Source organism: Hemitrygon akajei, chromosome 8, assembly GCF_048418815.1.
Source record: "Hemitrygon akajei chromosome 8, sHemAka1.3, whole genome shotgun sequence".
Taxonomy (NCBI): domain Eukaryota; kingdom Metazoa; phylum Chordata; class Chondrichthyes; order Myliobatiformes; family Dasyatidae; genus Hemitrygon; species Hemitrygon akajei.
This window is the reverse complement of record NC_133131.1, coordinates 30,106,648-30,124,999: the sequence shown is the minus strand read 5'-3', so window position 1 is coordinate 30,124,999 and position 18,352 is coordinate 30,106,648. Positions and strand designations below refer to the sequence as shown.

The 18,352-nt window shown below is 43.5% G+C and overlaps 1 protein-coding gene across 1 annotated transcript in view; it reads left to right on the top strand.

Annotated features, from left to right (window-relative positions):
- LOC140731770 (cytosolic arginine sensor for mTORC1 subunit 2) overlaps positions 1–18,352 on the top strand; it is a 186,950-nt gene that overhangs the window by 68,158 nt on the left and 100,440 nt on the right. The window contains exon 2 of the mRNA XM_073053550.1: positions 9,169–9,239. Within this exon, the coding sequence (XP_072909651.1) occupies positions 9,169–9,239 (71 nt within the window). The remainder of the gene's footprint in view (positions 1–9,168; positions 9,240–18,352) is intronic.

Sequence of the window (18,352 nt, the reverse complement as noted above, 5' to 3'; positions counted from 1 at the left end):
CTCTTTGGTGATGGATGTGCTTTACAGCAGTTCTCTAGTCGGTAATGGTTAAATCAGAACGAACGTCTCACGAGTGAAGCATTTTCTTGTCCACAAGAGGCCCCAACCAGCTGAGGAATTGTTTGGTTCTCACAGTGAAGTTAGGTGGGAAGACACAAAGAGCCAAATTTTTCTGCAGAGTTAACACAAGCGATTCTTCAGATGCTGTAAATCCAGAGTAACGTACACAAAATGATGGAGGAACTCAGCAGGTCAGGCAGCATCTATGGAGAGGAATAAAGAACTGGGGTTTCGGGCTGGGATTCTTAATCAGGATCCTGAGGGTCTTGTCCCAAAACAATGGCTCTTTAATTCCTTCTTTGTTGAGTTCCTCCAGCATTTTATCTGTTTCTGTGTGGAGTTCTCCACTTTAGATTAATTTTACTTGATGGTTTCCTTTAAGCCTTGCACACTTTTGAATGCATTTATATTTCATTGCAAGGTGCACCGATTGTTAATGGGCCTTTCACAAAACAAGGCCTAGACACAGTGAGAAAGAATGCCCTGCTTTCCTTGGTCGGGAGGGTTATAACTAGGTTGTATTGCTTTGCTGATTGGTAGAATGATTTGTGGGACAAAAATCTCATTCAGCAAGTGTCGGAGACTGGAACTTGATGCCTGAAAGGTGGTGGAGGCAGAGAACCTCACCACACTTAAATAGTCGTCCAGTTGAGCAGTTGACCCATAGTCCTGCAGATCATGGCTCTAAGAGCTTGGAACTGCAATTGGCCTAGAATTCCCTTTTGGTTGGCATGGATATTGTGAGCCAGCTGGTCTTCTTCTGTGCCATAAATTCTAATTTCTAATAGTTCAGACTAATAACCAAGTGAATAACTGCTTGGAATTAGTTGAATCAGCATGGAAAGAAAAAGTGGGTTCTTCTCACTTAAAGCCCACTCACACTATTCATTATTAACTGGGGTTGTCTTTTTCAGCTGGCTGATAACACAGTCTATGCCCCCTTTGTTCCAGGGCATTAAGCCTTGGCTGGGTAAGATGATTCAGGGTGCAAATATGTTGGCTATATTTTGCATGTCGGGTTTGGAATTTGCTCCATCCAATCCAGGTATTTGAGACTTCTGTCCTGTGTGCTGCTCAGTGCCATGAGATTTTTTGGGGCTTCCAAAGAATGAGACAAAGCAGAGTGGGGCATCCTAGTCTCTGGTAATTAATCAGTTTTTCTGGCTCCTGTCATCTTGAGTCACTAAAGGTGCACACGGCCCCATTTTTATTTACTTAAGAGTAATACACAGGAACTGGCCCTTTGGCCCAACTTGTCCAAACTAACCACAGCATCTTCCCCGCTAGTCCTGTGTGTCCAAGTTTGGCCTCATAAACCTACAACCCTCCCCTGTCCTCTTTGTGTACCTATCCAAATGTTTCTTAAATGTTGTAGTTGTACCTGCCTTGACCACTTCCTTTTAACTTCTTTACAGAGAGGGTAGTGAGTGCATGGGAGCTCACTTCAGGTACTCACTACCCTCTTGGTAAAGAAGTTACCTCAGATCTATTTTAAATCTCTCCCCTCTTGTAACTGTGCCCTCTAGGTTTTGACTCTTCAGCTTTGAGGTTAAGACTGACTGTTCACCTTATCCATACCCCTCTGGAGGTCCTCTCTCATTGTCTAGAATAGCCAATCTCCCCCTATAGCGCAGGTCCTTTTAGTCCTAGCAGCATCCTTGTAGACATCTTCCGCAACCTCTGCAATATTATGTACCCTGCAACTTAATATCTCTGCTCCAAAACCCAATGACTCGATGGAAGGCCAACGTGCTAAATGCCTTCTTCACTGCCCTGCCTACTTGCTCAGCCACTTTTAATGAGCTGTGCACTTGTACTCCAAATTCCCTCTGTTCCACAGACACAGTGCCCTGTCATGTACTGTGCAGGCCCTATCCTGGTTTGACTGTCCAAAATGCATCACCCTGGACTTACCTACATTGAGATCCATTTGCCATTCCTCAGCCCATCTCCCTGACAGATCGAGATCTCTTTGCAATTCATTGTAACCTGCTTCACTATCAATAAGAACCCCTAATTTAGTATCATCAGCAGAATTGGTCATCGAGTCATGTACATTCACATCCAAATCGATGATAGCGGTCCCAATCCAACCCACTAGTCACAGGCCTCCAGTCAGAAAGTCAACCTTCAAGAAGCACCCTGCTTCCTATCTTCGAGGCAATTCTGAATCCATCTCGCTAGCTCCCCCGAATCCCATGTGACCAAATCTTCCAGAACAGTCTGCCATGCGGAACTTTGTCATAGGCCTTACTAAAGTCCATGTAGACAACATCTACTACTCTTTCCTTATCCATCCCCTTAGTTACTTCAAAAGATTTGTCAGAATGATCTCCCACGCACAAAACCATTCTGACTATTCCTGATCAGGCATTGACTATCTAAATAATAGTAGATCTTCTCCATCAGAATTCCTGCCATTAACTTTGCTCATTGGCCTGTAGTTTGTACCTTTCATGTGCAATGGAAGAACGTTAGCTACCTTCCAACCTTCTGGAACTTCGCCAGTTGCTAACAAAAAACAAATATCTCTACAAGGATCTGCAATTTCTTCCCTGGCCTCCCAGAAGGTTTACACTTCATTTACAATTAAACGTATTACTTACAGTAAATGTACCACTATTTAAACTAAATAATAGGGGGTAGGTTCTACAGCATGGCATAGTATGGATACGGTAAAAAAGGAAGGAGAGTATAGGAGAGATTATTGAAGTCTCCAGAATAAAGAATAAGACAAAAAAATCAAGAACATAGTAGGAATTTAACTTCAGGCAATATTGAGACAAAATTGAAAAGAAGGACATTGAATATGGACTGAAGGTGTTATATTTGAAAGCACTCAGTACACAGAATAAGATGATCTTGTAGCACAGTTACAAATTGGCAGGTATGACACGGTGAGCATCACAGAGCTGTGGCTGAAAGAAGAGCACAGCTGGGAGCTTAACAGCAAAGGATACACATCATATAGAAAGGACAAGCAGGTGGACAGAAGGTGGTTCTGTTTGGAGAAATGAAATCAAATCCTTAAAAAGAAATGACAGTGGATCACAAGATAAAGTATCCGTGTCATTAGAGTCAAGAAAATGCAAGGGTAAAAAGGCCTTAATGGGAAATTTATAGAGGCCTCTGAACAGTAGTCAGGATGTGGGAGTACAAATTACAACAGGAGATGGAAAAGGCATGTAAAAAGGGCAATAATATGATGGTCATTTGGGGTTTTCAGTATTCAGGTAGATTGGGAAAATTGGGTTGATGTTGGGTCCTAAGAGAAGGAATTTATTCAATGCCTACAAGGTGGCTTTTCCTACTAGGGAAAAGGCAATTCTGGATAAGGTGCTGTGTAATAAACCAGATTTGATTAGGGAAATTAAGGTAAAGGAGTATTTGGGAGGTAGTGATGATAATATGATAGAATTCACCTTGCGGTTTGAGAGGGAGAAGCTAAAGTCAGGTGTATCAGTATACACAAGAGATTCTGCAGATGCGGGAAATCCAAGCAACGCACACAAAATGCTGGAGGAACTCAGCAGGCCAGGCAGCATCAATGGAAATGAATACAGTCAACGTTTTGGGCCGAAACCCTTCTTTAGGACTGGGAAGAAAGGGGGAAGATGCTGGAGAAAAAGGTGCGAGAGGGGAAGAAGGACTAGAAGACCATAGGTAAAGCCAGGTGGGCAGGAAAGGTAAAGGGCAAATAAGAAGGAATCTGATAGGATACACTATATTATGGTTGAGTAAAGGTGACTACAGATGCATGGGGAGCTGGCCAAAGTTGATTGGAAGGAAACATTAGCAGGAATGATGGTAGAGCAGCATTGGCTAGATTCCTGGAACTACAGTCGACCTACACTAATCTGACTACCTGTAATCCGGTTCCTTCGATAATCTGGCACTGATATCAAATTTTCTGCGCAACTGTAATTTAAAATTTCCCAGGCCACCGTACCAATCTGCTGTGCATTATTTTGGTTGCACTAGATCTGTTCACATGTTGGCGCGCTCTTGTAAGCCCAGACAGGCGATTACTGCTTGTTTTCCTGCATTTATTAATATTATTTGCGTGAGGCGCGGCCACCCGGCACCAGCCAGCGGCGGGGGAGCTGGCGCGCACTGGGTCAGTTCGCCTTCTCGCCTGCCTGCTGGCAGTCGCGCGCTGCCCTCCAACATTGCCTGCCGGCACTCTGTTCTCTTCTGCCTACGACCTCAGATCAGACACGGTGACCTGCTGAATTTAAGCATGTTACTAAGTGGAGGAAAAGAAACTAGCGCGGATTCCCTCAGTAACTGCGAGTGAAGAGGGAAGAGCCCAGCGCCGAATCCCCGGCCGCCTGGCGGTCGCGTGAAATGTGGCGTATAGAAGACCTCCTTTCTCCGCTTTCTGCTTCTGCTCACCTAGATCTGCTGCCACCAACATCAACAGTTTTTGAAGAAACTGTTGTGCCAGTTTCAGCACCAGTTCCTGATGCTTCACTCATTTTTCAAGATGAAGATGTGAATGATCCTGACAACCCCACACTTGCAGACACATAACTTTGCCTGAAGGTATATTAAACGTCTCACTTTAGAAGTGGAATTGCTCAACTGTTCTGTATAACTTAATTCCTGTACATTTATCTGTGCCTGTACAGTATATTAGTTTATTAAAATTTCACTTGCTACTCATTTAATATTTGTTTCATTATTATTTAACTTGTACTGATTTACACGATATTTTAAAGGTATGATGAGGCGGTTAGCTATTGCTTAATGTGATCCTTCTGTAATCCGGCACATTCACTAATCTGGCACTCCTCAGGTCCCAATGGTGCCGGATTATAGAAGGTCGACCTGTAATTTGGAAGATGTAGGATCAATTCATCCCAAAGAAGGGAGAATGAAGCAGTTGTGGCCAGTGCGGAGCAAAGTCAAAGACAGCATAAAAGCAAAAGAGAGGGCATACAATATAACAAAAATTAGTGAGAAACTAGAGGATTGTGAAGCTTTTAAAAGCGAACAGAAGGCAACTAAAAATCAATAAGGGGAGGAAAAAATATGAAGGTAAGCTAGCAGGTAATATAAAACAGGGTACCAAAAGGTTTATTTCTGATTTGTATAGAGTTCGAGATGCAAGAATGGATGTTGGACCACTAGAAAAAATTGCTGGAGCGGTAGTTCTGAGGGACAAAGAAATGATGGGCAGGCTGAATAAGTATTTTGTGTTAGACTTCACTGTGGAAGATAGCAGAAGCATGCCAGAAAATTGAGAGCATGAGCGGGTAAAGGTAAGTGTAGTCGGTATTGTTAAGGAGAAGGTGCTTGGGAAGCTGAAAGGTCGGAGGGTAGGTAAGTCACCTGGACCAGATGGACTACACCCCAGGGTTCTGAAAGAGGTAGCTGAAGAGATTGTGGAGGCATCCTTCAGGATTTACTGGTTTCTAGAAGGGTTCCAGACGACTCAAAAATTGCCAATGTCACTCCACTCTTTAAGAAGGGAGGGAGGCAGAAGAAAGAAAATTATCGGTCAATTAGCCTGACTTAAGTGGTTGGGAAGATGTTGGGGTCTAGTGTTAAAGATGAAGTTTCGGGATCCTTGGTAACACATGATAAAATAGACCAAGGTCAATGTGCTTTCCGTAAAGGGGAAATCTTGCCTGACAAATCTGCTGGAATTCGTTGAGGCAGGATATTCAAAGGAAAACCAATGGATGTTGTTTGACAAGGTGCTGCACATGAGGCTGCTGAACAAGATAGGGGTCCATGGTATTACTTGAAGATACTAGCACATACAGAAGATTGGTTGACTTGCAGAAGGCAAAGAGTGGGAATAAAGGCTTTTCTGGTTGGCTGTCAGTGACTGGTGCTGTTCTGCAGGGGTTGATGTTGGGTCTGCTACTTTTCACGTTATATGTCAACGATTTGGATGATGGCATTGTGGCTGCATTTGCGGATGATACAAATATAGGTGGAGGGGCAGGAGGTGTAGAGGAAACGGAGGCAGCAGAAGGACAGATTAGGAGAATGGGCAAAGAGGCAGATGGAATACAGTGTAGGAAAGTGCACTTAGCTAGAAGAATTAAAGGTGGAGGCTATTTTCGAAACTGGGAGTAAATTCAGAAATTGGAAGTCCAAAGGGACTTAGGATACTTAATACAAGATGCTCTAAAGGGTAATTTACAGTTTGAGTCATTAGTAAGGAAGGCAAGTGCATTGTTAGCATTTGTGTGAAAAGGGCTAGAATATAAAAGCAAAGATGTAATACTGAGAATTTTTACACAATGTTGGTCAGAACACATTTAGAGTTATATGAGCAGCTTTGGGCCACATATCTAAGAAAGGATGTGCTGGCATTGGAGAGGGACCAGCGGAGGCTGGTAAGAGTGATCCCGGGAATGAAAGGACAATATTTGAGGAGTGTGTGATGGCTTTGGGCCTGTACTTCCTGGAGTTTATAAGAATGATGGTGGGGGTGAGGGGGGGATCTCATTGAAACCTAACAAATATTGAAAGGCGTAGATATAGTGGTCATAGAAAAGATGCCTCCAATAGAGAGGGTGGCTAGGACCTCAGAATCGAAGTAGAAAAGAGATGAGGAGGGATTATCTTAGCCAGAGGTTGGTGAATCTGTGGACTTTATTGCCACAGATGGCTGTGGAGGCCAAGTCAATTCCAGTTATTTGGGACACGTAGGGACCAGTACATTTTGACCCAATTAAATAACTGTCCCAAGTAGCTGAAGTTTCATGGAAATAGTTAGAAAGGTATAAAAAAAGACAAATTACGTAACAAATTAAAAATTGAAATGAAGTACAGAACAAATTAGAACATACCAGTAGTACTACTACAGACATATAAAACTGTTTTAGTTCCTAATAATTATCGGTGGAGGAATTCATCAAGTGTATGCAATGGACATATCAGCCCAGATACCTGGTACAGATAATGGATTACCTTCATACAATGCAATGGTTATTGAATCTTCATTTTCATTGTAACAGTCAGTATAATTGTCGATACTTTCTAATTCTTCGTAATCCCTAGCTTGTTGAAGTAGTGAAATCATTTCATTTTCACTCCCAGCCTTTCTGGCATCTGCAAGCCTGAATGCTTGAAACTGAACTGAGCTAAACAATTCAGAATTGTCTTACTGCTTACTTCCTGCTAACTGCCTGTGACAAAAATCACTGCTTTTTGAACACAAACACAGGCTATTTAAAACACTATTTAAAAACTCTTTGCTCTGAGCACAGTGCAGAGTTCAACAGCCACAAAAGTGTGCACGACTGCCACTAGTTAGAACACATTCGGCAACAGTCTCCTTTCCCAATTAAGCGGCATAGTGTCCTAAATAAGCAAAGGAATGCCGGCAATTTTCTCGATGTTTCTGTTCTTCAAGAGTTATCACAAATAAATGGCTCTCCCAATGGCCCAGTTAACTGGAATCCTCTATATTTGAAACACAAGGCAATGTTAGGTGCTCCCCAGCTACCACTTCAATTGCTTGGCCTGCCTCATTCATCAAGAGGAGGTGCTGCTTTGCTCCTTCAGGTACATTCCTCTATTCCACCATTAAGCAAACGTACACGAAGTGTTGCTGCCGGAAAGCAGCATCAAGGTCCCCTGTACCTAAGTCATGGTCTCTTCTCATTGCTGCCATCAGGAAGAAGGTACTGGAGCCTCAGGGCTCACACCACTAGGTTCAGGAACAGTTATTACCCCTCGACCGTCAGGCTGTTGGACCAAAGGGATAACTTCGCTCAACCACTTGGCCCATCATTGAAGTGGTCCCGTAACTTATGGACTCACTCTCAAGGACACTTCATCTTATGTTCTCGATACTTATTGCTTATTTATTTTTTTATTGTTATTTCTTTATATTTTGTATTTGCACAATTTGTTGTCTTTTGTGCATTGGTTGAACGCTCAATTTTTGGTCGTTCATTGACTCCATTGTGGTTGTTATTCTATAGATTTATTGAGTATGCCCACAAGAAAATGAATCTCAGGGTTGCATATGGTGACATATGTGTACTTAAATAATAAATTTACTTTGAACTATATCTTGTGTGAGGAAGTCATCTTGGATGCACCATGCAAATTTCATCCCATCCAGGCCCTCTGCACTCTGGGGGCCCAGTTGATACCAGGAAAACTGAAGCCCTAATTTACTATTCTCGCCAACTAGATGCAACCTCGTGACACATCTGCTCCTCAGTCCCCACTGACTGTGGGGTTGGGGGTCCCAACAATGGTGGTCTTCCCCTTATTTTCATGTTCTACCCATACCCAAATGGCCTCCTTTGACGATTCTGAAGAATAGACTGCTGTTATGTCCCTTATGAAAAAGGGAATGGCCCTCCACAATTACCTGTTTCTTTTTCACACGTAAAGAATCGGTATCACAGAACATTGAACTGCCAGCCTTGCTCTTCACTCAGCGTGCTTCTGTTATGACCGCAATATCCCAGTCCCTAAAGGCAACTCACAGCCCCAGTTCATCTTCCTTGCCTGTTAAGCCATGTGCATTGAAATAGAAGGGATCAATTACATATATTGAGTAGATTATTTTCAAAAATGTGCAAAAACAGAAACACTGTATATTAAAAAAAAAGTGAGGTAGTGTCCAAAGCTTCAAAGTCCATTTAGGAATCAGATGGCAGAAGGAAATAAGCTGTTCCTGAATCACTGAGTGTGTGCCTTCAGGCTTCTGTACCTCCTACTTGATGGTAACAGTGAGAAAAGGGCATACCCTGGGTGCTGAAGGTCCTTAATAATGGACGCTGCCTTTCTGAGACAGTCTGGTCAGTGACTGTATATGATGCCTTCTAAGACAGGCTACCTCAATCATTTCCAGTTTGGATAGTTCGTATTTTTTTTACCAGTAATACCTTCATGGCTTTTCAATAAGTTTTTATACAGTAACTTAATACTTGGGTACAAAATATAACTGAAGGTTATTGATCTGAAACATTCACTGTTTAAAATCTCCGATGTTGATCAGTGTTTTCCAGCATTTTCTTCCTATAATTTAGTCATGAGTCCTCTTATGTTCAGAGTTTCAATTCAGAAAGAACTGTAGCTGAAATATTGCAAGTTAATGACCTTTTTTTCCAATTTCTCTTCATCAAGGTGCAAGTTCTTCAGCTTAACTGAAACTCCTGAAGACTACACCATAATCGTCGATGAAGAGGGCTTCAAAGGTGAGAGAACGTGATTTACTCGTGCATTGGTTGTATTTATCATTGAGGGAGTTTGTTGCTGCTATATGAACTTCGCAAAATGTTGATAAAGCCAGTGATGACAGCTGTTGTGACTGAATTAGCAGCTGACTCTCGATGGGAAATTCATATGTAAGTGCCTACACAACAGTGGCCTAATGAACCAAGATGCTGTCAGTGCCAATGGGAGTTAGTAGGTAGAGATTAAGAAGCTCTTATAATCTGCTCGACAACTTGTTATTTTCATTGGATTTCAAATGCTCTGTTACTGCTGCTGTTCGCCAGTGTATTCTTAATATAATTGATCTGTCCCTGCCTATTGCATCTTTACACATGCTGCAAGACCACTTTTAAAGTAGGATTGAATCTCATTTTAAATCAGGGTGATTGGAGACAGTGTTTTTGAAATAAGTTGAGCACTGATATTTTTCCAAAAAAATATAACTTATTTGTAACATTTGCAAATAAATAAAAATACACAGAGTAATGTTTCACTCTGTTTGCTCCCAATATTTACATTATGTTAGTGTAATATCAATTTTCCTTTCATATGCATTCCGTGAGCAGTAACTGCAGGTTCCAGCTCCTCTGTCGGCAAATGGTGGGAAGGTCTTAAACTGTGTCCTTTCGCCACTGAGCCCACATTGAGCTTTGGTGCATCCTTCAGCTCAAGGCCCTGGACCTTGGAAAGTGTCGTTCTCCAACAATCAGTTGTGGATGGACCCCTGCACTGAAAGACCACCCAGATCTGAGGGCAGCTTATATGGATTTGGTAGCCTTGCCACAGCTATTGACTTTGTCTCAGTGTGTTTCCTTGGTGGCCAGTAGTCCTTTGCTCTACGGCAATTTGGGATGAACCTTGTCAAAGGCAACTACATTTCTCTTCAGACCTTCTTGGCAAAAGCACCGAAAAGAAATGGAGGACGGTGCCTCAGGTCTCATCAAGGGCCTCATGCAGCAGAGCCGAGACTCTGGCACTATTGAACAATCCTGACAGAGGATCCACTCCCACCAACTGCCGAGTGTTTGTTTGTCAGTCGTAGGGTGAGAATTCTGCCCACTGCTTTTGACAGTCTTCTCAGTGAACCATTCTGATAGGTTCCACCACCGGATCTTCCCAAGAGCCTCAGGAACATTCTGTGCAGACTGCAGCCTGTTTGCATAAGCAAGGGTGTTTGTCACTAGCATCTCTATGAAGGGCAATTTGTACAGCTTGGCCCAGCTGAGAGGTCCACGGCAACGTGGACAGATCTGTCTTTTGCGACACTGGGGACTTCAAACCTCAGTACATAGTGACATGCACATGATTTGGGCACAGACTAACAGAGCCACACACAAAAGTACTTGTCAAAAGGACTGTGTTGGGTACATTTCTCAACCTTTCTCTGCAGATTTATACCTGGCATCTTTGTAGACAGGATCCATTTTTGATTTCCAGATGGATTGGATCATTGCTGTAGTACAGAAATAAGAGACAGCCACAACTGCACCACATACACCAAAACTGGGATCATCGCACCCTTGAGGGAGCATCCCCAAAACCCCATTCTTTGCTTTCCCTTGGCTGTACACCCCACCCATTTCAACTCCTTGGAATTAAGTACTCAAACATTTAAAAAAGTGTCAGGCTCTTCTGTTTCTGAAAGTGGGCTCCTGGCTGGGCGCCAGTCCAAAAGCAGAAATAAGGGTGACAAAGGCCCCAGTTCTGCTGTTGCCAAGCCATAGATGCTGCTTTTACACCTTGGCGTTTCGCTTTAGTACTCTTTGTGTGACAAGTTAGTGAAAGTGCAGACCTGCGAGTGTACGGTGGGAAACGAGAGATGCTGGGACTTGAGTGAGCTGAGCCAACAGTAGTCAGTCAGATTAAAGGACTGAGAAATATGCCGCGGATGTTGGAGAAAGAAATGTAGATCTGAGAGGAATAAAGAATGAATTGAGGGAATAAAAAGGGAAAGACCACTGACCACAAATTTGTTATTTTTAAAACCTTCAGCAACAATTAATATCTGAAGCAATAAATCTGCCCACATTTAATAATCCCTTTTCAACATCAGAGATTTTGATCAGGAATCCTTCACAAATTACTTCATTTTGTATCTATATTTGTAACATGAATAATTAGCACTTTTTCTAGCGGTTTACTTTGGCCGTCACCTTTTCAACCTTCAATATAAGTCAGTGCCGCTATCAGGAGAGCATCTCACCTTGAACAAAAGTCCCTCGAGTGCGTAAGTAATAATGAGCATTTTTAACCTGATAGGTATTTTGACAGACAAGTCTGTGTGGTCATTATAACCTTGTTGCGGGGAAGCTGTGCTTGAATCCCATGATCTACACGTAGGTCAGCCTTAACAAATAATAAATAGGCTCTTACCAAGAGTCCTTAAGAGTACCAGAATGTGCCTTACATATTCTTACAGTTAAAATATAGAGCTTGGGTTGGAATCCAGTCTCTTTAAAAAGAATTAGTTAGAATTTGACAGAGTGAGGGAAGGTCACTACCACATTATACATCAGTGAACTGCTGACTGCTGTAATCTATCAACCAAGATCCCACGGGGAAAGGACCGTCTACCAATATATTTGTGCTCAAACAACTTTCCTTCAGCCTTCCATAAAATATTGGATGTGGCCGACTGGATAGTACGCTGCTCTTGCAAATGCTCCTGAGCACAGTTGTTGCTAGCGCTATTGCTTGTCTCCAAGTCAAAAATGGAACATTTCTCTGTCGCTTATTGGCTTCCTGTCCTGCATTATGTCTCTCAGATTTGGGGTTATTTTAAGAAGTGCTGCATCCTTAAAATGGCAACTCCAGCTGCATACTAGGAAAGGGGCTTCTGAAAAATTTCCTTTTGATGTGTTTATATGAAGTTAAGTCAGTACTTCACCTGCTTGAAATCCCTTCACAAGGTTTTGAGCAACGGCAGAAAGCTATATTTGTAAGACAACATATTGTTTTGTGAATCTCCTGCAGAAGTTTTAAATTATTTGATGGAAGTACCTCCCTCAAAAATACAGTACATCTGTGTTTCAATGGATTATATTGTTAAAAGAGCTATTAATTCAAGATACAATTCCATGAAGAGACATTTTGCTTTTTTTCAAAGACCCCAGAATCCTCAAGTAGGTTTTTATTTTCAAATTGCCATGAGCATTTAACTACTGTTGATTTTTTTGGTAAATAATTTGTGAATAAATCAGTTTAGTGGTTTCCTCTGTTGCAACACTGTCTGAGACCAGGGGTTCCCAGCCTTTTTGATGCCATGGACCCCTACCACAGGGTCCATGGAGCCCAGGCTGGGAACCCTTGGTTAATCCCAATTCCCTTTTGCCAAGTGGTGAAAATCTTGCCAAAGTGAGTGGGTTTATTGTTTGTCTGGGCCTTACTATCCTGGATGACTGTGCACACAAGATTCAGAGGAAGTGCGGCCTAATCCTACGGGAGAGGCCCGCTGCTTTTTTTATTTATTCATTTATGGGATGTAGGTGTCGCCGGATAAGTCAGCATTTATTGCCCATCCCTAGTTGCCCTTGAGAAGGTGGTGATGAGCTGCCTTCTCGAACCGCTGCAGTCCCTGAGGTGTAGGTGCAGCCACAGTGCTGTAAGGGTGGGAAGTCCATGACGTTGACCCAGCAACAATGAAGGAACGGCGATAGGTTTCCAAGTCAAGATGGTGAGAGTCTCGGAGGGGGATTTCCAAGTGGTGGTCTTCCCTGATATCTGCTGTTCTCATCTTCTAGATGGTAGTGGTCGTGGGTCTGGAAGGTGCTGCCTTAGGAACTTTGGTGTGTTGTTGCAGTGCACCTTGTAGATAGTACACACTGCTGAAACTGTTTGTTGTCTGGAGGGATTGGATGCTTGTGGAAGGGGTACCAGTCAAGAGGGCTGCCTTGTGATGGTGTCAAGCTTCTTGAGTGTTGATGGAGCTGCACTCATCCAGGCGAGTGGCGAGTATTCCATTACACTCCTGACCTGAGCCACGTAGGTAGTGGACAGGCTTTGGGCAGTAGGAGAAGAATTCTCAGGAAACTTCCTTGTAATAGTGGTCACGTTGTAGGTAATAAGCAGTTGTATAGCAGACAAAATAAAGGAGATAAGTGGTGTGATTGAGAGGGTTTGGAACCTTTGTGGGGAAGCTCTGTTTTTTGTTTGTAATTGTCCAAGAAGGTGTGCAGTTGTTGAGAATGTTGATGTAAGGGTGGAGAACACACAACTCTAGGATTTTCACCCCTGCACCATCTCTCTTGTTTCCAACCATGGCCTGCAACTCCAGCTAGGTTCAAGAAGTCACTGGTGGTGCCACAGGGCCTCATGGGCTCCCTTTGCAAGGATATGATGTCCTAGCACTTGCCTTAATGTCCTCAGTTTCCTTTGAGTCTGATCTCTGGGTAATTCCTTGATGAATAATTCTGTCCTCTCCAGTGATGGACTGATATCTTTGCCCTTGGACTCTAACTGGATTAACACAACACTGACAGAGGCACACAGGATCGATGTATATTCGGACGGAGGCTGTGGCAGATGCCACCAAAGGTTCAGGAGCAGCAGAGAAAGGAAAAGGGCACAGCCCATTGTTATCTGAACAACTCATTCATATCCTTCGGATCACCACCGCTGCCTGCGGGAATCCTGTCCACATCTCCACTGAGTATCACTGCACGGAGTCCTCAGCCATCTCATCTGATGACCACTCTGCCCCAAACCCTTTGCTTGTGCAACCTATCGTGCCGCCGTAATCTTGTGAGCTTGGAGCTGGTCACTGCATGCTTCCCTTTGAAGACATCAGGGCACACACACACAGTGAAATGCATCATTTGCTTTGATGACCAGCACAGCCTAAACTTGGAGGCTGGGGTGGGGGGGGGGGGGGTGTTCAGGCAGCTGGTGTTGTCAATCTGCCAAGATAATGGTGATGTGTAAACCTGGGGATCTGTGCTTCGGCGAGCGTTTCCTGAGTCCCATGGTAAGGAGGGTACCTGATGGCAGAGTTCTGTTGGGATCAGGGAAGATGCTTTGGGCTCAGCATCCAGCTTGAGACAAGCTCTGTCTGTAAGAACACATTCACAACTATTGGAAGGGATTGGTTGCATTGTGGTGTAGTAATTTTAAATGCTGACTCCACTGCTGCCGCAAAAAAATATTATGACTTGCTGTACGTGAGAGATGATAAACCTGATTCTGATACGGGTCTATATTGGGCACTGAGATTGGGAAGGCGGCAGGGAGAGGTGAATCGTGGTTTGAAAGAAGGGAAAGGGGACGGGACGGAGCAGGAAGTGCCAGAGAGGCATTCTGTAATGATCAATAAACCAATTGAAATCTAATGATCTTGCCTGGTGTCTCGGAGTTGGGTGTGTCTGCACCCACTCTCCACCATGGCACTCCTTATCTGCTGGACTGTGCCACCCTCACCATTCCCAACATCCTTTGCTCCCGCCAGATGTATAATCTCGCTCTCCGTTCCATGTTGACATATAGCATCTTAGGCACCCTAGCTTTATATATGTGTGCGCCTAAGACTTTTGCACAGTACTGCAGTTCCGTTAGTCTGTTGGCGAGACAGAACCATCGTTGCCAGATAGCCACTGTTTGCTACTATATGATAGATATTGGAGCTTTGCTCTATTCATACCACTCACTAAGAATGCTTGTACCTTCCCACGCAGTCCCAGGGGAACTCTGACTGACTTTCATTCATTCCGAGCAGATGCTGGAAATCTGAAATAAAAGCGGAAGATTCTGAAAACTATCAGGCAGGATCTGTGAAATTAAAAAGAGCTAATACTTCAGGTCAAAGCCCAGTTTTGGTGAGGATCTCCACCCTGAAGCTCTATCTGTTTCTCTTTCTGTAGATGCTGCCCGACCTGCTAACCATTTTCTGTTTTATTTCATGCTTCTTGTCTTGATTTGTGTGTCTTGGTAAACTCTAATTTCCTGATTTTGTTTCTATTCTGACTTAACTCCTGAAGGACTTTGTAGGTTCTTCCAGGACTCTGTCTGTATCCCTTTCCCCTCTGTCTCCTCTTAAGTTGCCAACATGATAATGAGACCAGATGTTAACGACAGCATAATTAGTGTAGTTCCCCATGAGGAAAGAATCTGCTTTCAGATAATTTGGCTAAAACAAGCAGAAACTGTACAGTAGTTTTCTGGAATGCAGACTGGAGCTCACAGACAGTCAGCTCTGCCCACATCCTTAGCTTTAATCTTTGATCTTGTTATCAGCAGACCTCAAATCATAACCCATCATTTGTTTTATGTAGATTACCCAACCTTTGCGAAGGGAGATACCGCTGATAGTGAACACAGATGTTGCTGTAATGTGAAAAGTTGTGCAGAACGAGAGAGTCAGTCTGTCTACTACTTTGCATTTCCCTGCTCTCTGGTTTGGTGTCTCACAGCTCCATCTGATGCACCAGATCTGCTAAGACTTCAAAGTACCATTTTACTATTTGCAATCATTCTCCTTCTCCTAAATGGGATCGTTATCTTGTCCGACTTCTCCAAATTCTCATTAGATTCGTCACTGCCTCACCTGCCCTTAATGCATTCCTACTGCCTGACCATTCAGCTGCCTCTAGTAAACCTTCTCTTCAATCTTCCTTTGATCCCTTTTCCGACGCTGCCATCTTATTAGTACACAGTTATATGTATCTGTACAGACATACACGCACAGGTAGTCGAATCAACTTCCCCACGTTGGCGTGCACCATTTGAGCGTTTTGATGAAGACCTTCTTCTGTGATGTCCACTGGGGCACCATGAAGCCATTTTCTTTCCTACACACACACAATTTGTAGGCGACACCTTCTGCAGAAGGATGGGAGACTTTGAGAGACGTCCTAAGTCGGCATGGTACTCACTGCCCAGGAATCGGGAATGGGGAGGTCTGGCTGGGTAATTGGAGGGGAGGGTCTCATTGGTACTGATCTGTAGTGGAGGTATGTTTAGGTGCTGGAGGAAGAGCAGCACGGATGTGTGCTGTGAAAACTGCCTGAAAAGATTTCCACTGCAGCCGCTTCCAGCACGTTCCCCCTTTAGATCCAAAGGTCCCCTTTTAAGTAACACGGAAGCAGAACCAGTGGTACCACCTCCTTTTGCTCTCTATATACCTGTTGAACAACATCGTGCATGTCAGGGGTCCTCTCCGTGTGTGAAAGGACTGCCAATGTCACGAATTATACAGCAAGGCTCAGACTTCTTTTGAGTGTTTATAGATGTTAAATCACTTAGGTGATCTAGATTTTAGGGAAATGTCCTCCCACCCCCTCCCCCACCTTTGAATTGCATATATTGAGAAAAAACCAGAGTTTAACATCCAACTCAGATCAGTGAACAATCAAGTTCTCATATTCATCAGCTACAGTGAACGGGATTAGAGCCTTCTGTCACTGCACTAATTTACATCTCACCGGTGACAATCCCGATACCATCCCATCATCGCAGACCATTTTTGTGACTTACTTCCTGAGTAACCGGGCCTTGTCTGTGAAAGTGACGTGTTACACTCTGGCCTTGCTTTTCCTTGCCAGGACACATGCAAAGGGACAAATAAAAACCACAGAAGGGAATAAAAAAGAAATGTTGGGAGACCGTGCGGCTGCACACGACTGCTCAGAAGATAAAGCGGTGCTGATCAGAGCAAGTGGGGGATTGTGGGTGGTAAGGGCACAAGCATGTGGTCAGAATCTGTTTATTGTCAGAACGAGAATGTGTTGAAGACGTGGTCAGAGTTGGGACAGGAGAGGGAGATACTTGGCGAGGGCGGTGAATGGGCTGAGGTGGAGGTGTGCTGAAGACTGACTTATTGAGGAAGAGCTGCCACTCTACCTACACAGGCTCTAAGGAAAGAAAGGAAACCGAATGGTGAGAATAGAGTTGGGTTCTAGTGTACAAGGGGCGCATGAAACAACAAGGATGGTAAAGAGGAGGTGAAAGATGTTGGGACAAAGATGCTCTGGCAAATAGGAAGAGCAGAGAAGATTCTATTAGAGCAATGGTACAGCAACAGTTTGGGCAGAGAATGTGCTAGACTGTGTAGCCAAGTATAGAGATGGGAAGATGGCTCCGACTTTGAGTGATTCTGTGGAATTAGTTGGACAGAGGATTGTGGAGGCTAAGTTGTTAGGCGGACTTAAAGCAGAGATTGTTGGGTTCTTGGCTTGTAAAGGAGTTGAGGGTTACAGAGAGAAGGTGGGAGAGTGGGGTTAAAACAAGATCAGCCATGATGAATGGTGGAGCAGACTTATTGGGCTGAATGGCCTAATTCTGCCCCTATGTTTTATGGTCTAAGAATTGGGGTTGGGGTAACTGTGATATGGTGGACAGGGATGAAAAGGCAAAGCACCTGAGGGAGACAGAAAGAGAGCTGAGGCAACAAGACAGGCTCTGGCAAATTAGAGTTGACCTTGTTTTGAATTCCAACTGCACAAGTTGGACAAGGAAATTATTGTTTATTTCGAATCAGCTCCTCGGTGCCTCCTGTTGCCAGGATGTGCACAGGAGAATGAGTGAAATGGACACGATCCAGTGAAGCCTAGTACAAAAATACATTTTCAAAATAATGGAGCTTCCTCTTAAAGAAAAATGAAGAACTTGTGGTTTGCGCAGTGATCTGAAAGTGCTGAAGAAATGCAATGAACGTGCAGCTGTGCGTGTAATGGGATTTGTTTCTGGTCCTGTTTTTTTTTGCTCCTAATACAAACAGCTGTTAAACAGAGCGCTGATGTGTCTGGTGTGCAGAAGGTTTGTCGGCATGAATATAGGCCTTAGCTGGAGTTGGGAAGCAGTAGTGAGTAAGTTCCGACATGGCGCAGGGAGTGTGGTTTCAGGTACCAGGGAAAATAACTGGGAGTATGTTAAACTTCTCCAGAATCAGAATCAGGTTTAATATTACTGACATATGAAATTTGTTGTTTTGCGGCAGCAGTACATTGCAATAATTTAAAAGTATTATAAAACTACAATTTAAAAGATCTATGTAATTAAAAATGAATTAATAAGTATGGCTAAAAGTGAGCAAAATAGTGAGGTAGGTTGGTTCATTGTCCGTTTAGAACTGAGTTCAGGATTGTCAGAATGTTTTAGCTTCTTC